General features: G+C 52.3%; 11 protein-coding genes across 11 annotated transcripts; 5 read left to right on the forward strand and 6 right to left on the reverse strand.

Annotated features, from left to right (window-relative positions):
- Positions 1-40: 40 nt before the first annotated feature.
- On the reverse strand, positions 41-1,207 carry CGGC5_v014322 (uncharacterized protein; the record flags this gene model as incomplete). The annotated part of the gene is made up of 4 exons (XM_032023058.1): positions 41-638; positions 691-705; positions 766-1,069; positions 1,123-1,207. The coding sequence occupies 4 exons, from the start codon at positions 1,205-1,207 to the stop codon at positions 41-43; spliced, it is 1,002 nt and encodes a 333-aa protein (XP_031880068.1).
- A 620-nt stretch (positions 1,208-1,827) lies between these two features.
- Positions 1,828-4,111, forward strand: AO-I-2 (Copper amine oxidase 1; the record flags this gene model as incomplete). The annotated part of the gene is made up of 5 exons (XM_032023059.1): positions 1,828-2,174; positions 2,249-2,951; positions 3,000-3,194; positions 3,245-3,894; positions 3,949-4,111. The coding sequence occupies 5 exons, from the start codon at positions 1,828-1,830 to the stop codon at positions 4,109-4,111; spliced, it is 2,058 nt and encodes a 685-aa protein (XP_031880067.1).
- Positions 4,112-4,242: 131 nt separating this feature from the next.
- On the reverse strand, positions 4,243-5,893 carry ptaR3-2 (Pestheic acid cluster transcriptional regulator 3; the record flags this gene model as incomplete). Its single annotated transcript, XM_032023061.1, has 3 exons — positions 4,243-5,079; positions 5,146-5,408; positions 5,473-5,893. The coding sequence occupies 3 exons, from the start codon at positions 5,891-5,893 to the stop codon at positions 4,243-4,245; spliced, it is 1,521 nt and encodes a 506-aa protein (XP_031880135.1).
- Positions 5,894-6,713: 820 nt separating this feature from the next.
- Positions 6,714-8,661, forward strand: CGGC5_v014325 (putative MFS-type transporter; the record flags this gene model as incomplete). The annotated part of the gene is made up of 7 exons (XM_066153077.1): positions 6,714-6,783; positions 6,842-6,903; positions 6,966-7,036; positions 7,100-7,391; positions 7,455-8,210; positions 8,264-8,368; positions 8,422-8,661. 7 exons carry the CDS (start codon positions 6,714-6,716, stop codon positions 8,659-8,661), a joined length of 1,596 nt encoding a protein of 531 aa, XP_066007373.1.
- Positions 8,662-8,903: 242 nt separating this feature from the next.
- Positions 8,904-9,463, reverse strand: CGGC5_v014326 (UPF0311 protein; the record flags this gene model as incomplete). The annotated part of the gene is made up of 2 exons (XM_032023063.2): positions 8,904-9,203; positions 9,260-9,463. The coding sequence occupies 2 exons, from the start codon at positions 9,461-9,463 to the stop codon at positions 8,904-8,906; spliced, it is 504 nt and encodes a 167-aa protein (XP_031880134.2).
- Positions 9,464-10,068: 605 nt separating this feature from the next.
- Positions 10,069-12,000, forward strand: amdS-2 (Acetamidase; the record flags this gene model as incomplete). The annotated part of the gene is made up of 6 exons (XM_032023064.1): positions 10,069-10,365; positions 10,414-10,536; positions 10,588-10,740; positions 10,807-11,685; positions 11,736-11,823; positions 11,885-12,000. 6 exons carry the CDS (start codon positions 10,069-10,071, stop codon positions 11,998-12,000), a joined length of 1,656 nt encoding a protein of 551 aa, XP_031880028.1.
- A 2,559-nt stretch (positions 12,001-14,559) lies between these two features.
- Positions 14,560-16,281, reverse strand: lolP1-3 (Cytochrome P450 monooxygenase lolP1; the record flags this gene model as incomplete). The annotated part of the gene is made up of 3 exons (XM_032023066.1): positions 14,560-14,682; positions 14,749-15,923; positions 16,080-16,281. 3 exons carry the CDS (start codon positions 16,279-16,281, stop codon positions 14,560-14,562), a joined length of 1,500 nt encoding a protein of 499 aa, XP_031880129.1.
- Positions 16,282-18,676: 2,395 nt separating this feature from the next.
- CGGC5_v014329 (Secondary metabolism regulator LAE1) lies at positions 18,677-20,674 on the forward strand (the record flags this gene model as incomplete). The annotated part of the gene is made up of 12 exons (XM_066153078.1): positions 18,677-18,856; positions 18,929-18,976; positions 19,224-19,314; positions 19,371-19,393; positions 19,463-19,481; positions 19,533-19,655; positions 19,733-19,755; positions 19,806-19,843; positions 19,898-19,922; positions 19,980-20,092; positions 20,148-20,567; positions 20,623-20,674. The coding sequence occupies 12 exons, from the start codon at positions 18,677-18,679 to the stop codon at positions 20,672-20,674; spliced, it is 1,155 nt and encodes a 384-aa protein (XP_066007372.1).
- Positions 20,675-21,041: 367 nt separating this feature from the next.
- Positions 21,042-21,599, reverse strand: CGGC5_v014330 (uncharacterized protein; the record flags this gene model as incomplete). The annotated part of the gene is made up of 1 exon (XM_032023068.1): positions 21,042-21,599. The coding sequence occupies one exon, from the start codon at positions 21,597-21,599 to the stop codon at positions 21,042-21,044; it is 558 nt and encodes a 185-aa protein (XP_031880179.1).
- Positions 21,600-22,823: 1,224 nt separating this feature from the next.
- cctO-4 (Cyclochlorotine biosynthesis protein O) lies at positions 22,824-23,841 on the forward strand (the record flags this gene model as incomplete). The annotated part of the gene is made up of 5 exons (XM_032023069.1): positions 22,824-22,983; positions 23,046-23,168; positions 23,224-23,369; positions 23,423-23,503; positions 23,626-23,841. 5 exons carry the CDS (start codon positions 22,824-22,826, stop codon positions 23,839-23,841), a joined length of 726 nt encoding a protein of 241 aa, XP_031880132.1.
- Positions 23,842-24,178: 337 nt separating this feature from the next.
- CGGC5_v014332 (uncharacterized protein) lies at positions 24,179-25,293 on the reverse strand (the record flags this gene model as incomplete). Its single annotated transcript, XM_032023071.2, has 3 exons — positions 24,179-24,318; positions 24,377-24,534; positions 24,596-25,293. 3 exons carry the CDS (start codon positions 25,291-25,293, stop codon positions 24,179-24,181), a joined length of 996 nt encoding a protein of 331 aa, XP_031880177.2.
- Positions 25,294-25,376: the final 83 nt, after the last annotated feature.

Consider the following 25,376-nt stretch of genomic DNA (forward strand, 5'->3'; position numbering starts at 1 on the left):
AACGCCGTCAACGGCCCACCAACGTAGTCCGGTACATTGCTCAAATGTATTCGGTCGTACGCCCCGGCCGGAGACGTTTGGTGGCGTTCATAGCTCCAAGAGGCTCCGTCCATTGTTTCAGCTTGCGAAGAACCTGAATCCGGGTCTCTTTTGGGATGTAGAGCATGAACATATAATCTGTCCCGACACCATCCTCGGTGTCTTCAAAGTGATCGATCAATGTTCGGACGTGTTCCAATATCTTCTCGGCAACGAACTTTGGAATGAATGCCGATGAGTACATGTAAGCCAGGACCGTCAATGCGTCTTCGATACGCGGCAATTTCTGGGCCTTCATGACGCCATAACGAAAGGTCATATCAAAGATAATGAGGGTTCTCGCGAGCGCGGCGGCATTGATGTCGACCAATGTGAAATGAGCCGGAGCCGATGCCATACCCTTTGCAGGACCTCCTACTGATGCAACCGTTTTGTTGACGAAAAGAGCAACTATGGTGACGAACAAATGACGGGCATCGCCACTCCCGCAGAAGAGAAAAGACACCGGATCTTTTCCACTCATCAGCGGCCAAAGCGGGGCGTCAAATAGCGGCTCGGCTTGATCATGGCCGAAAGCATAGTACTCTGGAGCGTCTTGCCTGGAACATATCTATCAGCCAGAACAGGTTGATTTTGATCCAGTCAACCTACAGGGAGCCCTTATATCTAGGCAGGCGGTCTACAATGTTTTCCCACGACTTATGAGCGTCCAATGCGGATGATCACAAGCTTTCCATCTCCTTGAAGGAGGCTCGAAGGTCCTTGCCTGAGGCATCATCACTGAGAGCCTCCACGGCTTGACTAGCCTTAGAAAGAGACAGAGAATGTAGATGGCACTTGGCCATTCGAGTGTACAACTTCTGCTTCTTTGGACCATTCTCCGGCTCGGCGGAGGAAAGGGACAAAGCTTTCTCGAGATTCTTCAAGGAGCCGGCGTAGTCACCTTGCTCAAACTTGATAGCAGAGATGTTAGACCATGGTGCGGGGTCCTCAGGGGCAAGCGAAGCCGCTTCTTTGTACGCCTTCTCCGCTGCAAGGGTTCCTTAATACTAGAGTTGACAGAATGGTGTTTCAATCACGAACCTTCAGTGAATTGGCCTTTACGATAGAACGCGTTACCGCGCTCTCGGGCCGCCGTGGAGTCGGACGTTGGACTCGCAGAAGCCATTTTCGGATGGTGGTCACGCGTCGCGTCGTGTGTCTCCTACTGGTACGGTTCAGTCCTGCAAGGTGGCAGTTTTCGTCCCAATTCTTGACCGCGTTTGAATCCCGCGCACTAGCAGGGTTGGTTCATCGAAGTAGAGGGCACAGGCCCCCTGTCTCAGATTAAGTCATCATGTCGTCAAGCATTTCGACTCTGGGATTTCAATCTTCACAGCTCCTCGAGCTGTATGAATCTGATGGTGATTCAGTATGAATAAGTTCACTTGGAAAGGTTTATCCCACTACCCGCGGGCGCCGACTAAGCCTGCGATACGATGCTTCAACATGCCGATGCAAACTCGGTCCTCCAATTATGCAGCCTTCGATCTGGACTGCCGGATTCTCCACTGTACTAGGGCGGTCCCTGGTTAAATTGACCGAATTTGATTGGCGGGTCGACCTGCCCATTACAGGCAAACACTAGCAGTCTGTACTTGAGGCTGGGTTATGATGTGTCTGATGAGTATCATGTGAAGTGAAGATGAAGTTATCTGGGAAAGTATAAAGGGGATTCTTCAGTAAATTTGAAGATTTTCTTTCTCACATACCTGTTTAAAACTGATTGTTGACTGTTTCCTTTCAAAAATGTCGCCAAACCTCTCTTACGCACACCCACTTTCCCCCCTCAGCATTGAGGAGACCGCCTCTGCAGCGGACGTCATTCGCGCCTTGCACCCTGACACAATTCTTCACTTCCGAGTGATATATCTCAGAGAACCCGACAAGGCAGATCTCGTCAAGTTACTTGACGTTGAACATGCTGGCAGGCTGACACCCCAGACGCCTAGGCCTCCTCGTCTGGCCTTAGTGCATTATGTTGTCGTCGCCAATCACGAGAAGCCCCAATCAATAGAAGCTATCGTCAACTTGGAGAAACTTGAGCGTGTGTGGGAAAAAGCCGTCAAAACTGACGTCCACCCGAGCTTCACATTGTACGTCCCATCATGCGGTTGTCAAGGCATTCAGATCATTAGTCGGCTTCCAAGCTAACCCGGTTGCAATGTAGGCATGAACTTCAAGAGACTGTCAAAATCTGTAATGCGTCTGAAATTCTGCAGTCCAAGATTGCGGCTCTTTCACTCCCCAAGGGGTTCGAAGTGGTCATCGAACCTTGGCCTTATGGCGGTCTCGACATCCATGACGAGAATCGCCGATATTTCCAAGCGCTTGTCTTTGCCATTGACAAACGGAAGGACAACCCAGATGCCAACTTCTACAGCTATCCGCTTCCTCTAATCCCTGTGGTTGATTGGATCAAGCAAGAGGTTGTCCGGGTTGACGAATTGGCCACTGGAGGCGTGGATGACCCTTACGTTGCGCAGCCCAGGGGAAAGGGCATTATTGACCATTGCCAGCCTTCCGAGTACGTGCCGGAACTTCTCGAAACAAAAATACGAGATGATCTCCAAGAGCTCAATGTTCTTCAGCCCAACGGACCTAGCTTCAGTGTCAAGGACGAGAGTCTGGTGGAGTGGCAGAAATGGAGGATGCGCGTCAGCTTCAACCCCAGAGAGGGCGCTGTCATTCATGATGTTCTTTATGATGGACGCAGTGTGCTGTACCGACTATCTATCAGCGATATGACGGTTCCCTACGCTGATCCTCGCAATCCATTCCACCGCAAGCAAGCTTTCGACTTTGGCGACGGGGGTATTGGCCACTGTGCGAATAATCTCGAGCTTGGATGCGACTGTCTTGGGGTCATCAAGGTAAGCTCTTGCGTGAAAAATGCGTGGTTCTCTGCTGACATTTGACAGTATTTTGATGGTGTTCTGAATCGCCCGGACGGTACAGCTCATAGCTCGCCTAACGTCATCTGCCTCCACGAGCAGGATAACGGCATTGGCTGGAAGCACACGAACTGGCGAACAAATAGGGCCGTCGTGACCCGGCGGCGAGAGTTGGTCATTCAGTTCATTTTGACCGTAGCCAACTACGAATACGTATTCAACGTGAGTGCAGTTTTCCTTAGTTTTGAGTAGCAGCTGACATTACTCCCCAGTACAAATTCGACCAAGCTGGAGGTATCACAGTTGAAACAAGAGCGACTGGCATATTGTCTGCAGTTAACATCGATGCTGGCAAAACGGCACCGTGGGGAAATATCGTATCCCCTGGCGTGCTTGCTCAGAATCACCAGCACATCTTCTGCGTACGGATCGACCCGGCTATTGATGGCCATGAGAATACGCTGGTACAGCAAGAATCGCTCCCACTTCAGATTGACACCAGAACAAATCCCAACGGAAATGCGTACAAGGTTGAGGAAAAGCCAATCACAACATCGGTCGGTCTTGATGCCGCTCCCCACAATGCACGACTGTTCAAGATTCAGAATTTGAGCAAGCGTAATCCAGTCAGCGGAAAACCAGTTGGCTATAAGATCGTACCTCCGCCTACTCAGCTTCTTTTGGCGGATCCTCGGAGCCGCCAGGCTCAAAGAGCACTTTTCGCTCATCATCATCTTTGGGTGACGAAGTATAAGGATGACGAACTTTACGCTGGAGGTCGCTACACCTTGCAGAGCACAATTGAGGAAGAGGGAGTGTCAGATGCAGCTGCGCGATGCGATGATGTCTTACAGAATGATATCGTCATTTGGAGCGTATTTGGGCTCACTCACAACCCACGTGTTGAGGATTGGCCCGTGATGTAAGCCCCAAACAACTTGGTGTCGGAAACTTACCACTAACCATATGTGGGCAGGCCCGTCGAAACCATACAGCTGCACATCAACCCGGTAGACTTCTTTACGTCGAATCCAGCCCTCGATGTACCCTCGAACCGTAATTTGACATCTAAGTACGCAGGCGAGACAACTTCAGTATCTGTCAACGGGAAGGACTCGGGGGCGTCGTGCTGTAGATAAGAGCTGCGACTGGAATGAATGTTGGATATGGTAGTTGGTTCTTGCGCTTCCCGCACAAAGTTAGACTCAAGTTGGCTCAAAGAGGCCTGCCGTGTATTATCGTTGCTTTTATTCATTATCATTATACGGTCCTAGAAGACCGCAATCTCTACTCCCCTAGTCTGAGCTGCATTCTCAACATCGAAGCTATCTGAGCCCTCCTTCCAGGCCGCTTCAAGGATTTCGTCAATCATCTTCTGGACATGGAAAGAATCCTTCTTGTTGAATGATGCCCTTACATCGTCCAAGACCTCCTTCCACTCCGGGTGCGCTGCTAACAAGGGAACCTCTACGCTGGCCGTAACTAGTGGATAGATGAGGCCATTGTGAACCAGCAAGTGATGATTTGCGGGTATCTCAACTGCTCGGAATAAGGAGTAAATGGACGCAACAAGGCGGCACATGACAACTTCCGTCGAAGGAGATAGCGCTGAATCGGTTGATTTGTCATGTATAGGCGGTGGCTTCGGTGCTGGGTCCGCAGCGACGCGTTTTGTCCGCCTCCCTCGCCTCCTCACATCCAGGACCGCTGAATATCTCCAGCAGTCCCACAGAATGCATTGCGCATGCATGCCTATCTCGCCAGGCCAGGCCCAGAGCCGCGCCTCTAGGTCTTGTCTCTCACTATCTTCGATGTCAGCTAAAATGTCCAGAAATGACCTCGGTAACCCCGAGACCACCTCTACGCCCCCGAGTCTCCCCCCTTCCCACTTGTCTTGATGCTTCCGCAGGTTGCGCCAAACACCCATGCTCGGACTTATCCTTCCTATCACTGATGTTGGCAGGTCCATGATAGATAACACCTCAATGGAATGGCGTGTGGGGAAGTCGTGGTCGGCAGATGGCACTAGGACGTCAAGCTTCGTGTCAAGATGATAAAGGTCCGCCATGAGCTGCAGATACATGGTGAAGGGACGGGCTTGAAGTAGCTATGCAGCCAAAATTAGTTCGCGATCATGATTCGTGGCAGATCACGCAGCTTAGCAAGGACTTACGCATAGAGTGCAAACGAGGATGCCCGCCGACATGGTCGAGACATCCAAAGAGCCATGCCGACCTTCCAGTTCCGCTCGGAATGTTTGCAGGGCATGGTCGACATGTTCCATCGCCAGTACCGAAAAGCCATCATCCATATATGCTTGGATGGCAGTGCAGACGACAAAAAAGGCCTGGCTCTTTTCTGCCATTGCCTGGAAGTGTGACTGGAGCCAAATGTAACTTTCTGTCGTGTACAAGCGATGCAAACCGGCATTCAGGACTTGGTACACAAGTCAGCCGTGGATCGTGTCTTGGATGTAGACAACTGGGGAAGGACGACTTACACTTATTGAATAATTGCCGTTTTGGGTCAATGTTTGCGCCCGGCGACGGCGCCAAGGGAGAGACAACCCCAGACTCGGAGGCGGAGCCGGTCTGCGTGATCCCTTCGGCTCCGGGAGGGGAGGTAGAAGAGGACGTGGATGGGGCGCTGGCCACCTGCAAATGTGGATCCTCGGTGCTCGGCAGATGATCTGAGTGTGAGAGTTTGCTGGGCTCCGAGCTGGAGCTGTAGAAAGAGACGTCAGGGATCGCGGCTCCAGCAAAGCGACCACGCGAGGCTATTCCGTTGGTCCACTTGAGCGTTGTGTTGTAGCCTTCGCACTGGATTCCGCGCCGTTGGCAGGCCCGACAGTCTGGACGCGTCTCGTCACATTTCCTCTTCCGCCGCTTGCAGTTGGAGCAGCCTCCCCTGGAACGAACCATGTTTGCCCGAACGATGATCTGTGAGTGGACAGTGGAAACAGGCCCTGCGGATAGTGGGCGTCGTGTATCTTGTTCGGCGAGCTGGCTGGTCCCGATGTCCGTCGGGAGGGGGAATGTCTGGTCGACGTGTTGGGCAAGTTTCTTTTTAGGAGATAAGCTACTCCGAAGAGGCAGAAGGAACCGAGGCGCATATATATGCCCTAAGGGGCATGGCTCAGACGCCTCAACCAGGGGTCTGAGCACGCTGTTGCAGCTTTACAAAATGCGGGGACTGACAGGCTAAAGCGAATAAAGTTCCCGGTCGTCATGCTGAAGCTGCTTTGGAAACGGGGTCATGACAAGTTCCTGCAGGGAATCGCTAGTGAAGGGTGTGGCATCAAAGTTGATTTTCACGCGGCGGCTATCCAAACGCGACTGCAGACACACGCGGGAATGCAGCCAAGTCCTGGCATCAGATGCAGTAGGGTCGCTACACCTCTGGCCCTGCAGGCCTGTACGCCCTTATCATTTGACAGATGACTGGGGCTAGGCTACGGATGATCGCCAATAAAGTCTAACAAGTCTGAAGAGGGTTAACCTGGGGCGCATGTCTTATCGCTGGACATCCTCCTGGGTAGACAGGAGGACATAACATCGGTAGTTGCAACGACACCATATCAGGGCCCTATCAATCCAAGATATATCGAATGGCTGTCTGCCTCATTTTCTAGAACTTCTGGATGATCTCCAGCGAACATCAACAGTTAGGCTGGATCCTAGCACTCAATTTACCTACGCTACCGTGTTTCTCTGACCTCTTGACTCCCAACCAAACCCTCCTATGGATAACACCTCTTCTCCGGGTGTCCAATCCACCCCTTTACCCCCTGGAACTGTCCACTTAATAAGCCGTAAGACATACCCACCGCCCGAAACGGCTTCATGTTGACCTGAACTCAGATGAACAAGCCACAGATTCATCCACGTTCATTCTTTCGCCCGTCCCATCTTCGGACCCAAACGACCCCTTGGTACAGACCTACGTGAACTCTCGAGAAGAACGTGGTTTGCTGACGACTGTGTCTGGCATCAGAACTGGAGTAGATGGCGCAAGTATCTCAATTATGGCTTGGCCATGGGGGTGACAGTCGCTGCTTTCACCAAGTAAGTTCTATTTCGACAGTGAAGTTGCTGCGGAAAAGGCTAACGCATGGATCACGCGAATAGCCTATCAATCCAGACCGTCTTCTGGCAACAAATGACCGTCGATCTTGACGTGAGCATCGCCCAGCTTAGCAACGCACAGTCAGCTCAGCTTGCAGGCCTCGCAACCGGCTGCATCTTCTTCATCCCTTTCACTATCAAGTACGGCCGACGACTCACATATTTGGTCTCAACGGCCATTCTGGCCGCTGCCGCTTGGTGGACATCGTCGATGCACTCATACGCAGAGTTGATAGTCACAGCAGTCATAACTGGCTTGGCTGGAGCGATCAACGAGACCGCAGTCCAGATGACAGTACGCTTGCATACCGCAGCCAAGAGAGAAACGGGAGCATACGTTTGCTAACTAGTTCTAAAGATTGCCGACCTCTTTTTCGTACACCAGCGAGGCTCTGCCAATGGCCTTTACTTCATCGCCGTCATGGCGGGTAGTTTCCTCACGCCGCTGGCTGCTGGCGTGCAAGCCGTTTCTCAAGGATGGCGGTGGTCATACTACGCTCTTTCTATCGCGCTCACGATTCTCTTCATCATGTTCATCTTTCTCTACGAAGAAACGAAATACGTGCCGATTACCGTCGGCCAGAGCGAAGAGATCGAAACAGAGCCCACGGATATTGACAACGGTTTAACCAAGATCAAGAGCACGGAGAAGAGCGGACTCGAACTCAACTACACACAGTCGAACGTTGACCGGACTATCCGCATGAACACCTATCGCGAACGCATGCGCCTCGTGACCCCGACTTCGGAATCCCTTCTGCGCGTCTTCATTCTACCCCTACATGTGGTCACGCTCCCTCATGTCCTCTTCACCGCCCTTCAGTTCGCGTCAGGGGTTTGCTGGCTGGTTTTGTTCATGTCTGTTGTATCAGTGGTCTTCTCCGCCCCTCCCTACAACTTCGACACTGCTGCTGTGGGGTATATGACACTTGGGCCGTTCGTGGGGAACATCTTTGGCAGTCTCTACGGCGGACCATTTGCTGACTGGGCCGTCCTTCGCCTGGCGAAGAGAAACGGTGGTCTTTTTGAGCCTGAGATGCGACTTTATCCTCTTTTCCTACCGGTAATCACCATGGCCGGAGGAATCGTTATGTTTGGAGTTACAGCAGACAGGGTAAGCTCAGTCCCAGCTGGGTCATAATAATGACAGAAAACTGACAAGAATAGGGGATGCATTGGATCTACCCCAGTATCGGCGGGGCCTTTTTCGCCTTTGGTCTGGGCGCCAACGGAGACATCACCTTCACGTTGCTTATCGACACCTACCGAGAGGTAAAGTCACCGTAACCGTCAAAACGTACTGGGTACTGATTCCTGTTTCCCAGCTTACCGCTGAAGCTTTTGTGGGCGTGGCCTTCATCCGCAACGCAGTCAGCGTTGGTGTTCCCTCTGCTCTCGTTCCTTGGATGTCGAGCATGGGTCTCAGTAACATGTACATCCTCAGCGGGGCGATTGCTTTGGTCATTGGACTCTTGTACGTGCCGATGATCATCTGGGGCAAACGGATTCGAACGGCCCTCGCGCCCCGGTACTGGCGACTTGTGGAGAAACGCATGAAGATTTAGTGTGCAATTTTATTACCTGGTTGGGTTAGGAAGATGTTTGGGGGCTTGGGCGGTTCGCACCCGCACACACCCGCATATCCACCCGCAGCCTGCAGGGCCCTTGTCTTCCATCCTCCTCGTTGCAAGCCGTATGTCTCGTTGTATCTACTGTCGAAAGCATTGCTGTCCTTAAACTTGGCAACCCGTATTATATTCTTTGGATTGGAAACAAAATATGAACGTTAAGATCCATTGATTTCTCTTTAGAGCTTCTCAGCCGGCTTGCCAGGGAAGTTTGTCAACCGATAGCAATCAATGATTGGCTTCCCCTCAAACATCGTCATAACACCGATCGCAAAGACTCCATTCATCCAGTCATAAGAGCTGCCTCCAGGAGCCTCAAAGTTGATATGCGTGAAGTACTCCACGTCGTCCTGAGATGCCGTGGGGATCAACTTCTCCGTCTGTCCCGGGCCGCTTCGATAGATACCATGTGCGTTGACCAAGATAAACACTCCGTCGTTGGTTTGAAGTGTGTATCGGGCATTTAATCTCGAAAACACCTAATGAAATCATCAGACCCGCGACCGATAACGCGTATCTGATATCAGTCACTAACCTTCCCAGGGCTGACTTGCTCCGCCCAGTCTGCGCCGCTGCGCTCCACTATCTTGCCGTCGATTCTGGGTCCTTTCACCGAACCGCTCAAAATGGGCAATACAAGCCGCGTGGTACCAGTGTTGTCCACGTTGCGTATCTCGGACACAGACGGATCCATATCGCAGACGATCCGATAGATGAAGTCCAGATGCGGCATGCGCATGGGTGGCACACCAACCCCGCTCGGAGTGAACGCGTTCCCCGGGGATGGAGTGTGAGCGGAGTCTCTTCCTGACGACATGTTTGGGGTAGTGTGCTTGCCGGATAATCCCTGTGTTGCAAAGAAATGAGTGATCGAGTCGGGTATTGACGCAGGTCTGGCGCTAATTGGGGTGATAGATGATGGCTGAAAACGCCGCCCGTTAAATAATTGTTTGTAACACGACCAACGATGACACAGATCACGGAGGAGAACCTTCTCTCCCGACTCCATTTGCCGGGGTTTGAGATGCGGGACACACACCTCACCGCGGCCTCGGCACTCGGCCGGCATAGCTCCCCCAAGCTCCGGCGCCATCTCTTTCCGAATCGAGACAATAGACGCGCCGCCACCTTTCCGAGCTTGTTATTGATAACATGAAGATGATCCCAAGTTCGTTGATCTCTTACTTCCTGATAAGCGAGCGCGGCTGATGTACAGTTCCGAGAATCGTTCCGCTGCCTGCATAGTTGTCATCTGAAGTCTTGCATCAGCCATCAAGCCATCCCTTCCCTAGCCCTCCTCCTTCATCGACCAGTAGCCACCAGCATTTTACGATGCCTGCAGCCATGGAGTGGGAAGTCATAGCTTCACGTCACAGAGAGAAGCAACAAGCTTCGATACCCCAAGAATGGGTGTTGTCAGACCAGAAGCTTCAAGAGCTTCGAGGTGCTGGAACACCCAAGGAGGGTCAGTTGAACGCTCTCGATGTTGCACGAAAGTCAGGACTGTTCACGGATAGCGAACTTGAAATCACCGAGTCTTACAGTGCAAAAGAGCTCCTGGGCAAGATCCATGCCGGAAAGCTCACGTCTGAGGAAGTCACAGTAGCATTCTGCAAGCGGGCGGCTCTGGCGCAACAGCTTGTAAGCGATCCCAACAGACTTCATACTTTGCAAACTAACGAGGATTAGATAAATTGTTTGACCGAGATATTCTTTGCTGAGGGTATCGCAAGAGCTAAAGAACTCGATCAACGTTTCAATGAAACAGGAAAGCCCACCGGTCCTCTGCACGGTCTCCCAATCAGCATGAAGGTCAGCTGCCTACCAATAAGAGACGTCGAGCCGACTAGCTAACAGAGACAGGACTCCTTCAAAGTAAAAGGCCATCATGCCACGGTCGGCTACGTTGAGTTCCTCAAGCGGCCTCCACCAACGACAAATTCGGCGATGGTTGACCTTTTGCTGGACGCGGGAGCTGTATTTTTCTGCAAAACGAACGTTCCACAGACGATGATGGTCTGCAATCCCTAAACCCCCTGAAACCTTTTTACTGATCATCCAACTGACGGGGCAATGGCGCAGACCGCAGACTCTGAGAACAACATCTTTGGCAGAACCCTGAATCCGCACAAGACCTCCCTCACAGCTGGCGGCTCAACAGGCGGGGAGGGTGCTCTCGTATCATTCCGCGGCTCTGTTCTCGGCGTCGGTACCGATATCGCAGGCTCCATTAGAATCCCGTCCCTGTGCTGCGGCATCTACGGCTTCAAACCGACAGCCGATCGGACGCCTTTCGGGGGCCAGTCAAACTACCCATTCCCGAAGGTCCACCTGCCTGGTGTGGTGCCCGTGGCGGGCCCCATGGCGAATTCAGTCGACGATCTGTTCTTGTTCATGGAGACTGTGCTCTCGCAGAACCCATGGAGATATGATGCCTCCGCAATCGCCGCGCCGTGGAGTGCTCCCAAATCTGACAACGCCAAACGTTTGACAGTTGGAGTACTTCCGGAAGACCCGGAGTATCCCATGCATCCCCCCGTTCGTCGAGCCCTCGAGGACGCAGTCTCTGCTTTGCTGAAGGCGGGACACAAGGTCATCAGGCTGCCGCAAGACCCTGACTGTAGCGCCGGACTTGGCGGAAGATTGGGATTCCAGTACTTCTTCATGACTTCGGATGGCTTGGACGTCCTCGCAAACGAGATCGGGGAACCTCTCGTCCCTTCTGTGAAGCGAGGGGTGCATCCCTTCACGAAGACGAAGCCTCCGGTTTCTGCGGATAAGCCTGTTGCACACCAGCTCAGCGATTTTCTCGGTCTCCGTGATGCCTATGCCGATAGCTGGCGAAAGACATGGCGAGAACATGGACTCGATGTCGTTATCGGGCCAGGAGCCATCAGTACCTCTGTGCCCCACGACACGTATGGTAACCCAGTTTACACATTGATGTGGAATGTGTTGGATGTAGGTTTATGGACTACTGATGAAGGAATTTTGTCGCTGACTTGGGACAGTATCCTGCTGGTATCATCCCGTACGGCTTTGCATCTAAGGAGAAGGACCCCTCACCCGAGAAGGCTGTGGCGGAATTTGAGGCAGACTGTGAGTTTGAGAGGCCCTAAAACACTGCCTGGCGCAAAACAGAGATGCTGACTGTTCTAAGACGACCCCGAAGCGAGCGATGGAGCTCCATGCTCAATCCAAGTGGTTGCCCCTCGATTCCATGATGAGCAGTGCTTAGAAGCGATTCGGATCATCGACAGAGACATCAGAAGGTAGAGCGTTACCAAAGGCACCAAGAGCAAGGACAGAAAGATGACATGAGGGTTGGGATCATGTTTTCTCTATAGTCTTATCTTGGTCACCCTTGATTTCTAGACCGTGGCGGGTTCGAAACTGCGCCAGCCATTCAGAGTTATCTGCAACGGTCTGGTTCCATTCGTCGTCACTGTCATAAATGACCCGTCTTGATTCCTGCCTGAGCATATCGTCTGTAGGGTTAATCCCCTGCGCCATGTATTCGTCCGCGAAGTGCTTCAGGTGTCGCTCCAATATCTCGGTGAACGCTTTGGAAGTCGCGGCTCTCGAGGTCAAAACCGATGGCGAGGGGAGTGAGTCGGGTTCCTTCAGCTCTGTAGACAATTCCCCCGCAGTGTCTTTGAATCCATGTGTCCGGGAAGAGATTTGAGCAAAGTGATCTTTTGTGCCCTGTTTGGTCGCTGAGAACGGTACCACGCTCATAGACTCCGATCCAATGAGGTACGGTGGTAGAGCATGAACTACCTGCTCTGCAACCGCGGGTGTAAACCCATGCTCTCCTTTCCAGTCCTTCATCGTCAAGCCTTTTCGAAAATGGGCCGCAAGATGGTCGGTTCTCTTGTTCCACGTCAACAGCGCCATGCCACAGAATCCACACCGAGAAGTGATCTCCATGGACTGAACCTTCCAATCGTCGAATCGGGGTAGCTTCTCCAGCTTGTGCATAACGCGCAAGTGTTGAACAAGGTGATCTTTTCGTCCAAAGGAGCGTGCTTCAATCGGTCGGTCGTGGCAGGCGCTATGGTTGTGCATATCGAGATGTTCATCTGTCGGGTCTATGGCGCTGCAGTATGCGCAATGGGGCCGTCCCGTCACTGTCGACATTACAGAGCCTCCACGGGGAGCACACACCCAGGACTCCAGATTCAGATGTCGAGATTTCTCATGCCGAGCCCAGTCATATTTCGTCTTGAAGTTGTCGCAACAAAACGTACATTTGAACGGGCGGTTGTCCTTTGTCGTGATGCTTCCACGCTTCTTCCCAACGCGGCCTTGGCGGGTTCGATTCAAAGGGCCGAATCCAGCTCGTCTCCCTCTTGAAGCCTCTGATATACCAGACCACGCAGAATTGGCCGACTGCATTGAAGAGCTGCTTCCACCACTGTCAGCGCTTGTACCAGAGTTAGCCCGGGAGTATGCTGGCTTGGGTCGACTGTGTCCATCTTGCGAGTCAACTTGATTTGTTCTGAGCGCATCAAAGATAGCTGCCATCGAAGCAGGCTCATCTTGAGGCGGTGAATCCTTCCATCGTTGCAACGGATCTGAGTCTTGCTGAGTTGTAGGGGAGGCGGGTATTGGGATCGGTACAGCCCTCTGTTCAGATTGCATGTATCGGTACCGACTTCGCCTGCGAGGGAGACCGCGGCGTCCCCTGAGTTCTTGCTCTTCAACTGCCGCAGACCAGTTGATGTTGTCTGAAGGCCTTGTAACTGGTCCATGGAGCGGCCATTGAAGGTTGCTCAACTCTTGTGCCGGGTCTTCGTAAGACAGATCGTGTCCAAACCATGACGAATTTTCGCCGTGGGAGATCGGCTCCGTTTGTGCCATGTCCCCGGACCAGAGGTGGTCGGAACTTTCGGACATCAGGCCGGGGTAAGTTGTGCCGGATACGGCGGCATCTGGTGCCGACCATTGCGGGTGGGAGCCGATGAAGTTGCCTCCATCTGAGTTGCCAGAAGCTAGCCCAAGCAGCGAATCAAGAACTTGCTGGTCAAGGTAGGCCTGATCTTGTGTGTGATTTAAGGCGTCATGTGTTGTAGCGCGTGTCGTGCGACGGTATGCACCGCCGCTACCATTTGCAGGATCGCCAGCGGTCATCGGTTTCTCGGAGGCAAGTAATCGTTGAGCTTGGAACAGATTGGATATTCCTTTTTCGCACGCCCTAGACACTGTGACTGGGCACGTAGGGAGTTAAAGGCAACAGTCGCACTACGCCCATTTCCTCTCGTAGCGAACAGATTATTGCCGGTATGTGGAGAATGATTAGGAGAATTCCATGTACCTCCTGCGCCTTAGGGCGTGAAGTTACCACCATAAGCCAAGCGTCTCCGGATCCACGTGACGCGGAGTAAGCGGAGACTTTGTATCTTTGGCAGTCGTGTTGTGCTGTCAAAGCGTGAAGAATTATTTTGGCGTCAAATCCAAACCCCGGAGAAAGGGTGCAGACACCGAAGTTTTTGCAGAAATACCGTCGCTATGCGAGGCCATCTTCGCTTGTAGGTACTCGGCCCGATGTTTGTTACGAGACAATACATGATGAAAGAGGTCCTTGCCACTTCAGGTTTCATGATATCCGTAAGCCGCTACTCTACTGGTTCGTAACGAATTAGGGACGAACCTTCATTTAGCGCCCAGGTTGATTGAGTCAAGCTCATCGCCTCTGTGGACATACTAGACTTAAAATAACCTCAGGTATGTGCCCGACGAACGGCGTCACGACACCAGAACCCGCCTGCCGGCATTTGAATTCAGTTTGAAACTGTCAGTTCTCAACTATTTATGCTATTCACGCCTTACGTCTCAAGCAGGCCTCGCACGCTGAGTCACCTTGACGTTGAACTCCTTCTGGATATGAACCGCAAAGTTCTCCGTCGTCCAAGGTTTGGCGGGGTCTACAATCGTGAAGTCAAACCGCCGAAGAAGCTACGTAGCAACCATCGTCAGCGATCACCTTTGACGTTGCAAAGCGGCAGGTAGGCGGGAACTTACCTCAACATAGACCTTGTTCAGCTCGAGCATGGCGATGTTCTTGCCAAGACACTCCCATCGACTTCCCACTCCAAAGTCCAGCATAACTTGGGTATCCATCACACGGTACTGCTCTTTAGAAATACCGAGCCACCGCTCTGGTCGGAACATATCGGCGTCTGCCCCGAATACCTCTGTCTGACGCATCACTGCAAAAGGAGACCAGGCCACGTTGGTTCCCGCAGGAATGTGCATTCCATAGATCACCTCGTCTTTGTCGGAAACCTTGGGCAATAGACCCGTCGCCGGGGGGTAGATTCGGATCCCTTCCCTTATCACCGCCTGGAGATACTCGAACTTCCTGGCTTCCGCGTCTGTGATTGGCGATGAGATGCGGCCCTCAGCAACACCCGCCTCTATTTCAGCCTGCAAACGGGCGTAGACATGTGGGTTCGTCATGATAAATAGCATTGTGGTTCGGATTGCTGCGGCAGTAGAATCAGAACCGGCAATGATTTGAACAGTCGTTTCACCTTCTGCTTCTTCTTTCGTAAGGCCATGGGAGACGAAAGAGCCAAGGATGTCGCGTTTGACAACGGGCTTCTCGCCGTAGCGCTCCTCAACGGCCTCTGCCGCCCTCCGCATGACATCGCCAATGCCGATGAGATCCTTTGAGCTGGGCATGAAGAACTTTAGGGTCGAGGACTGTAGGATTCTGAGCATCCAGGGCTGCAATGCAATGACTAGTAGCGAAGGCAGGGTTTTCTCCGTGATCTCAATATACCGCATGGTATCGGCGTCGGCTTCCAAATACCCAAATTTCTTGCCAAATCCCAAGGCGGAGATGACGTCCAGGGTGAAGTACTGGACCTTGCGAGCCAAGTCGACGGTCTTATATTCAGACCCAGTCGACAAGTATCGCGTTTCTAGTAGGTGAACCAGCGCTTCAACTCGTTCGTCGATGACATCTTCCACGCCATCGACATCCTTACCTGCGTAGCCGGCTGCGAGCTTGGCTCGAAGAGTGTCATGATATTTATCGTCTAACGCTGTGAAAACACTGTCGGAGTATGGGTCGAAACGTAGGCCCAGATACCAGAGGCCTCGCTTCCAGTGGGAGCGAGCCGCCCATAGAACTCGCAGCGTAGCACCATCACCGCAGAGGACCCAATTGGGCGCAATCCGTACAATGGGACCTACAGAATGGGTTTCATTAGCTTCGCATGCAAGCGGATTGCGTAGATGAGCGTCGCAGACTTGGTGTATATGCGGACTAATTGTATTGGGCATACACATCGCAGGTTGGATGGGGAACGTGGTTAGGCATCCTTGAAAGCGGAATTATTACGCACCATGCTTCTTATTCAGGTCTTGCAGAATGAAAGAGAGTTTGCCGCTGAATTGTGCCCTCATGAGCCAAAGATCGGTCCAGTGTGCCCAGAAGGGCCCTGGAATGTGTCTCATCCGTGCATAGTCACGTACTCGGCAGATGACCAGGTACGCAGTCCATAGCACTGCGGCGACGGATGCCACGGTAGTAGCAGAATACTGCATCCTGAGCTCTTGACCCGGCTGATGGGCAGCTGGGCAGGCACAACCAAGCAAAAAGCAAGCTCAGTTGGCAGAGGATGGGAGCACAAGACGGCCCTGGGGGTGAGACAGGGGTTGGGATGAGAGGGGCGAGGACGCGAGACGTGAAATTTGTCGTGACGGGACCCGGAAAACGGGCACCCGGCGACCTTGGTTGTTGACAAACAACTCGCTGCGCCGCAAAGATTTGATGCTCAGGACTGCCGGTTGATAGCTGCCAGATTGAAATTGAAAGCGGGAGGTGGCTGGATGTACAGGCAGTAGACTTTGTGACGCTTACTAGGTCATTGCACAAAATCCGAGGTCTGGAAACCTGAGCGGGTTCGGACGGCAGCGTCTGATAGTGTGATGCGTTCGAGCACGTCTGAGGGCCAGGATAATTGTTTCGATGATGTACTTGTGCGTTTTTTCAAGCGACGTGCTGACTGAACATACTAATGAGTACCTTCGACTGAAAAAGCAAGACTAATCCTGGATATGCAGCTCTGCTGGGGGTTCGAGAAGAAGTGATTTGCAACTTGCAAGGTGAGGATTTGAGGTCCCGGGCATGAAAGTTAGCTGCAGAAGTAACAAGAAAAGCAGAAGGGCCTGTCAGAAAAAGAAAACGGGAACAGTAAATACGAAAAGCCCATCTCGAATATACCCTGCTGTGAAATGGCACCTAGATATAATCCTGCATCTTCGCGTGAGCTAAAGGTGACATCTTGCCCAATGTGTGTTGGCGTAGCACTGTGGCAGGCCGTCACGATGCATCAACGGCCGCCGGCAAATACGGGGCAGCAAATCGAGTGCGAGGTGCTTGCTGACAGGCAGCAGCAATCTTTCCAGTTTGTGGATATGTTTCCGTTGTAAGAGATGGGAAGCTGCAAGAGAAGACGACTCCCAACCAGGATGGTGACATGGATGTTGGTGATGTTGCGGTGCTAGTGATGCACACAACCTGTAGCTTTGCTGTTCCCCGGCGTAGGGCATCTTACTGAATTCATTTGTCTCTCCAATGTTTGCGACAGAGACACAAAGGCATTGGACTGTGCATCCGTTTAATGCCGTAAGCCTTCGGGCCTTTTTCAGTCTGAAGACGTTTCAACTGGAAGTTGTTTGGTCCCATGATGCCGTTTGAATCCGAACTAATAATTGTTGTTCCATCTCACAGTTGCGATGGTGTTCTCCGTGCCCTTGGTCCCGGGATTGAGACCATGTGCCTAACGCATCGGCCACAACATCCGCAACAGGCTCGGGTAACGGTGGGTGGGAATTGTGGCGCACCTCTGTTCGCTCGGTGAAGAGCCCCTGGCAGCTTCACTTATCCTGCTTGGGACAAGAGTTCGCCTTCATTGAAGCCATGAACCGAAGATGAAATGAGCTGTGTTGTTGCCCATGGGTCAAGTGGGTGGGTTTCCGGGCGCCAGCAGTATTCTTTCGCAAGCCAAAGCACCTTCGATGCCCTCCTCCGTATCGTCTAATGTTCTTCCATTGCAATTCAAGCGCCTTACATTGTCCCCCACTCGACCCCCGAAGATGGCGGGGTTCCGGTGCTGTGTTTCGGCCAGCCAGAGCGTCATTCGTAACACACACCGAGCACCTAGACTCAGAACCAAACGGGTATTGATACGGGCCGCTTATGAATGATGCAGTGGGCGATGAGATACATTTGATGAACTGACAATGGCCTGAATGAAAAGAAACTTGGTGGTTAATTTCCCCTTGGCCCCATTTCCTCTTGCCGACAGCCCAATTGGCATCGCTGAGAAAGCTGTTCGGCTTTTTCTGGACTCCTCATGTCATCATCTTCATGCAGCTACTAGTCGAGCACCTTGGAACCGCGTTAGTGTCATAGTCCCTTGAAGACGCAAGACTCTGTCGGTAAACCACGCGATGCAACCCGGAGCGTGGGCCTTCTCGCTTCGCTGCCGTCTGTCTCTCCTGCGCAGCCTTCATCCCCGTTTGGCTGCATCACATCCCACCGCACTCAGACGCGAGGCCCCTAATTCCGCAGTAGTGTCTCCTCGCACGTACATTGAGCCGGCGAGAAACGTCTGCAATCTGCAGTCTGATGTATCACAAAGAATGCCCAGTTGACCGTTGCCTGAGGCTGGTCTGCCTCTTATTAAAGACATAGGACATTTTGCAGCCCGCTAGGCGTAACCACTCCTCTTCTCCCTGCGTCTGCTTCGGCCTCCTTTGATCTTGATGTTTTCCTCTCTGGCAGTCTTTGCCTCTAATTCTCCCGCTTGAGTCTCTTCGCAGCTGTCTGATGCTGCATCAGGATACTCGGCAGCTCATTCTTCTCAACACAGCCACTTAGGACCCCATTCACAGTTCCGAACAATTGTGAACCCTCTCAGTGGAAGCTCGCGCCATGGTCGTGTCTCCGCCGCAGTCCCCGGTCTCCCCGGTATCTGCCACAAACGCCCACCAAAGGCCCGCCGAATCCCCTAAAGCGGCCCCAACTCCAGCACCGCGGCCAGAAGACGCCTTCTCGCCGCCACCGGAATCTTCATATGCATTGGCGTCCGAACAGGAGCCAGCGCCGCAGATTGTAAGTGAAGGTTGCATGCTAGCTTCATCCATGGACATCCTCCTCGGCGGAAAAATACTAACCTGCCAATAGGAAGCGGACGCAGTCGACAATTCTGACACCGATTCGGCTCTCGGCGTTGTTAGTCTACCATATTTCCATCGTTCACCCGCCTCTCCGCCCCTTGTTGCCCCCTGAAGACTCCTCCACTGCGACTCCAACAGTAGCCACTCCCAGAGCGCGTACAGAGGACGCACTGGAGACATCTGCGAGTCATCCGAGCAGACCAATCGTCTTTCCGCCTTTTGATATCCTGGCAGCGTCACGCATCGGACCACAAACCTTCTTCGCTAGCCAAGGAGTTTGCCTGCTAATTCCCGTTGCTTAGCCTTTTCGCGATTCGTTGACATCGCTGCGGTCAAGCATTCGCCATTACCAGCACGAAAATGGCCGTACGTATCATGCCATGAGTGCGGGGAGTAAGTGATAGTACGTTGTCTCAGTCTGCAGCGTGCCGAACTGACCGCTTCCTCAGAATATTTTCTTCCAAACGATGAGGTGAGATTTGACCAGTGCAATCGAGCCCCGATTATGGGTAGTGATTAACACTTTCATTCGTGTTGAAAGTCGGAGGTCGACAGGTTGGGTAGGCATTCTCCGCACCGCATCTGGGTCACCGTGGCTGACTGCTGCACAGATTTGCAGCATTATGTGATGACTCTTACGATAGGAGGCAATCACTGCCTCTGCCCGAAAAATATGGGTGCCAAAAGAGTGCTTGATCTCGGAACTGGCACCGGAATCTGGTCCATGGAGTACGGTAAGATGGCCCCTCCTCGCAGAGCCCGCCCACTCAAGGGTGAGATTAAGGTCTGACATGATTCTGACAACCACCAGCGGATGCGCATCCTGATGCTGAGGTAGCACTTACACGTGTCAGAATTTCTGCCACTGGCTGACAGTATGGCAGGTGATTGGAGTCGATCTTAGCCCCGTCCAGCCAGACCTGTGAGTTGCCCTCCATTCACGACTTGCCAGTTGCGCCTCGCTCATCATAAGCAGTGTGCCCCCGAATTGTTCTTTTGAGGTATGTTTAGACAAAACGAGACCGTTATTGAGTTTCATCTGACAGGATGTCACAAAGCTCGATGATTTGGAGAAGGACTGGACGTGGTCACGACCATTCGACTTCATCTTTTCTCGCATGATGACAGGCAGTTTTGCAGACAATAGAAGTATCGTCTACAAGGCTTTTGAGTGAGTTTGACCTGTGCGGGTCGTTGGTTTGGTCGCCTACTGATACGCTCTGAAGCACCCTGGAGCCAGGCGGCTATTTCGAGGCCCAAGATATGGCTCTTCCTTTAGGTTGCGACGATGGGACACTATCAGTTGATTCAGACCTTTGGAAATGGGTCCTTCTGGTAATGGAAGGTATGGCAGAGTTTGGTAGACCTGTCACCGCTGCGGAGCAGTGGAAGCAACTCATGGAAGAAGCCGGTTTCGAAGACGTTGTTGAGACCATCTACAAATGGCCCACAAACCGTTGGCCTCGAGACAAGCATTACAAGGATCTTGGCATGTGGAGCTTAGAGAACATGGACCAGGCCCTTGAGCCAGCCACGCTTGCTCCCCTCACAAGAGCTCTTGGATGGAGTTACGAGGAGGTTATCGTTCTCGTCAGCAAAGCCAGAAAGGTATTGAGAGATACGAGCGTACACGCATACTGGCCGATGTAAGGTTCCCCTTCTGAATACAAGGTCAAACTCAATGCTGATATGAGGCCGCAGATACATCGTTCACGGGCGAAAGCCATATAGAAGGGACAAGGGCAGGGCGTGAAAAGAAAAACATACGAAAAGCTTCAGAATACGCAGAACACGAGTCGACTTGCGGATACCCCGAGTTGAAATTTAGTAGGAACAATCTAATCGCGAATGGAATCATGAACACGACTTTTTCCACCAATCGCGGCTCTTCCTGTAAAGCTTTTCAAACCAAGACACGCTGAACATACATATACGATACTCCCAATTGATATTTCCCATGGTCTGAAGCTTCCATATCAACCGTATTAGCACAGAAATGCTGTGTGGACAACTTGTATCAAGGATGCTACACTATATTCTATGCCAATCTATATGAACATGTAAGGCAATGTTGCCGTACCAATCACCAATTTTATGGCTGTCGGCCACTATATTTGTACCTAGTAGTGAACAGACTCCTCAAACTCAATAGCAGGCTCCGCTTCCTTCTTGTAATGGACGGATTCCAGAAATTCGATAGCGGGCTCAGCTTCTTTCTTGTAGTGAACCGACTCGAGGAAGTTGATGGCGGGCTCTGCCTCGGCCTCTGGCTCCCGCTTGTAGTGGACGGAGTCTTCAAACTCAATAGCAGGCGCAGCTTCCGCCTCACGTTTGTAGTGGACAGAGTCTTCGAACTCAATCGCTGGCTCGGCCTCCTTCTTATAGTGGACGGACTCCAAGAAGTTGATAGCAGGCTCAGCCTCGGCTTCGCGCTTGTAGTGCACGGAGTCCTCGAACTCGATGGCGGGCTGTGCCTCCGGCTGAGCCTCCTTCTTGTAGTGGACCGACTCGAGGAAGTTGATGGCGGGCTCGGCCTCGGCCTTGGGATTGGCTTCTCTCTTGTAGTGGGTGGACTCGAGGAAGGAGATGCTGGCCTCTGCTTCGGCCTCAGGCTGTGCGACGGGGGCGGCAACAGCGAGAGAAGCGCCAGCGAGGAGGAAGATGGTGGAAGCCTTCATCTTGAGGTTTTTCAAATTGAGGTTTGGATGGGTGAGAAGTTGAGGGGCAGATTGTGAAAGTCAGGTTGAGAGGGGAGCGGAAATCTGTCGATCATAGAGCAAGACTTCAGGTACATCTTTATACAGGCCAACCTGCTACTTCTGCGAATGCAGTTGCAATGACTTGGACATCTTCGGTGGTCTCGCAAGCTGCACTAAGGCAGAAAGGGAAGCTGGCACTGCACTGACTTGGATGACCTGGTGCTGTCGGCATTGGACCCGACGAAGTTGCCATGAACAGTTTACTGGCCAGCATGATAACAGACTCCACCGACATGCTCCAGGAACTTCTGTTGCGGGGAGGGCCAGGGTCTTGACATGATGACGTACTCTCACTGTATTATGGCGTTCGGTTTCGCTACATCTTCACTTCCGGTGGATCTCACATCCTCTGTCAACTTCGAAATGTGGCATTCGCATTCACAAGAAGTAAGTAAGATGAGCTGCGGCAGTGATGGAAGCTTCCAGCTCAGACGCGACATGAGGTTGGATTGGCTTTGAGGTGATTCGTGCGTCGTGTGCTTCAGTGAAGCCTCGAAGCGGGATGATACCAACACAAGCTTTCTATCAAGAAGATCAAGCCTTCTTGGTCCCCAATTATTAGGACTCTGGCCCGGCAGACCCAGCCCCTTGGGCAGACGGGACCACTTAGTTCGAGCGATCAGATTGAAATAAGCTTTCCGAAGTCGGCTGACTTGACCAGAAAGGAAGGTGAGTACCCATATCAAGCTGTCGAGTCAGGTTCGGGTAAGGGTTGAATGAACTCAGAGCCGGGTGAATGGGGGTTAGAAAGCGGAATGCCGGCGACACCCCGCAGCTCAATTGGACGTGCAAATCAAAGTAATCAATTTCACATAGTATGCTCGTGTGGTGACCAGGAACCGTAGAACGCGCTGGAATCCCCAAGCGCGATATCATGATAGCGAGTCATGTTGGGTCGGGTTGCCCTTGCTTGTCAGCTCTGGCTCGTCCAGACCTTTGGGAAGACTCCTTATCATGTTTCCATGCTCTGGAACTTGACAAACCTCGAGACGACTTGTCATCGATTCTTGACCTCTTGTCCCGAGTCTCTCGACCAAGTCCAATCCATCAAAAATGGCGGGAAGATACTTTCCCTTAACTGAAGCGAAAGATGCCGCGGAGCCTGAGCTAGAGGGGTTTCTCTCGGATAGCGACAAGCCAAAAATGTACCCTCGCGGCGGCTCATCCAGAATGACCTTACGCGACAAGTTTGCTTCCTCCTTATTCGTTGCCAGTTGCGTCCTTTTGGGCCTTTCTGTGTGGATTCATTTGCATCCCAAGCCACCAACAGACCGACAATGCGTCAGGCAACTCAATGTTCCATGTACGTCACAACTGAACGCCACCAATAGTTTCATAGTGTGTTATAGCTAAACCCGACATTAGCACCAGTTCACGATGTCTTGGAGTACGAGGAAGTCCAATTCGACAACGCTTTCTGGAAGCCAAGCCCATACAAGGGTAAGCCGACACCTGAACTGGAGGCGAAATGGAAAGAGCTGTGGTATTGTAAGTTCACCATGCGGGCTTATAGCAGCTGTGGCCACCGACTAAGGAAACATAGATGGCTCTTTCGACTTGCCAGACTCATACCTGCCCTCCATGAACAAGTCCTCTGGTGGCATTGGGGGAGATCCCTGGGCCCGTACCGAGTCTGGAAATCTCTTGGCGGGGCTTGAAGTTTTTCACAACCTTCACTGCCTCAACCTTGTAAGATGGATGATGTCTTTCCCACCAAAATTGACGCTGACTGAGATCCAAAGGTGAGACAATATGCGCACAAAGACGAGTACGACTACAGCAACGATCCAGCGTTTCACGGAAGCCCCGAGCTTGTCCTAGCGGTGAGTTGCCTAGATATCCCGTGTGGCAAGTCTGCCAAGAAGAGCCTGCTGCGCGAGCATCAGACTTTCTGAGACTTGTACTCCTGTGTCTAAGATTCCTCGGCAATTCTAATTTCTTCCAGCATGTTGATCACTGCATTGAGGCGTTGAGAATTCGATTGCAGTGCGCCGCCGACGTTACACCATTTTTGCACACGAAGGGCGGCAAAGGCACGCAGCCGGATTTTAACTCGCAACATAGATGCCCCAAATACGATCGCATTGTGGGGTGGGCCAAGGAGCGGCAGATCATGGTCGAGAAGTCGGACTCGAAGGAGGGGCATGGGCATCATGGATGAACAATTATATCATTAGATCGAATATTAGATAGTGACAATTGATGACGAGATAGGTGTGGCAGAGGTAAACTAATTTGATATGCTTATAGTTGATTGGGAGTCCCATCCTGCTACGATACATCGCCAGATTTTGTTGTCAAATAAATCAAATTGCATGTGCTTATCCCATGTCCGTGAACAGTGGACCATCTTGCGCCGGCCATCGTTTCCCCGAGGGTAAATCAAACAATGGTTCTAGGTTACATTGGCAAGCCCCCAAAACAATAGCTGAACATCGCCAAAAAAGCGACGCTCACAGACCCGTTATGTGCAGAGTGAAATGCATGTGGATATCATCTTAGTACAGACCGACGAGGATGTCACCGCGTACGCGGGCAGTGACGTGGACTTCGGCTTCCAAGTCCAACTTGATACCGACCATGAGAGCGGCCTTGGTCAGTTGACCCTTGTCGTCCACGGGACCCTTCAGGAGGTTGCCTTTAAGCTTATGTTAGCAGGCTTGGCAACGGTGCCAGGGGCTGACGGGGAAGCTTACCGACGGGGCCGTTGGCGTTGCCAGAGAGGTTGGGCATGGGGACGGGCAGGCCGGGCTGGGGCATGCTGCGTCCGAGCTGACCGTTGTTGGGAGGGTAGGAGGTAGGGTAGGCGGGAGCGCGCTGCTGCTCAGCGGCATCGGTCTTTTGGCTGGAGGCACTGAATGCATGAGCGATCTACATGCCAAGATGCTGGAAGAAGCCGGTGGGGTTTTACTTACGGAGAAGACATTGTGGTAAGGAACCGGACGACTTGGTCTTGGAGAGAAGTTTGAAGTTCTTCGGGTGAGCTGGCCTCGTCGAGTTCTTCGGGATTAAGAAGACCTCGTTCTAACAAGAACTGCTTGGATGGTGACTTTGGCGAGGGTTTGGGGCTTTTGGCTTGGGGGACTTCAAGGTCTTTCGATGCGTTGTTGGCTTCGACGATAGAAGTCAAAGAAGAGAGGGAGCGTTGAACGGAATGGCGTTTCTTATCAACTGATGACTCGGATTCTTGAGGAAGAGAAGAAGCTCGAGAACGATTTCCGTTGTTGGCGGGAGGGAAGTTATTATTGTCGGTTGAGACTCGGATGGGTAGCTTGAATGAGAGGGATCTTCTGAGAGCTCCTGGCGCAGCAGAACTGTCTTCGGGTGGAGGAGGTGTTGGAGTAGGAGTTTGGGACGGGGCCGGTTTTGCAGGGGTCTCGGCAGGGATTGATGCAGCTGATGCAGAGAGGCGCTTTGACGACGTGCTAGAAGCTCGGGATGCGTGGCCTGGTCTCTTGGGGATTGGTGGCTGCTGCTGCTGAGGAAGAAGTTCGAACTTTGAGGATATCGTGGCGATCGGGGAACCTGTTCCCACGGACTTTTGCTTTTTATATTGTTCTGTTGCGGTGTTGAGAGGTTGCGATTGTTGTGGTTGTTCGGCCTGCTTAGCCATCTTCAAGTTGGAGGGGGAACATGAGGAGCTTTAAGCTTCAAATGCGAGCGCGGCCGAAAGAACCCGGTATAGATAGTTGATGC

The sequence above is a fragment of the Colletotrichum fructicola genome, assembly GCF_000319635.2.
Source record: "Colletotrichum fructicola Nara gc5 chromosome Unknown KSG_Nara_v1_contig09, whole genome shotgun sequence".
Lineage (NCBI taxonomy): Eukaryota > Fungi > Ascomycota > Sordariomycetes > Glomerellales > Glomerellaceae > Colletotrichum > Colletotrichum fructicola.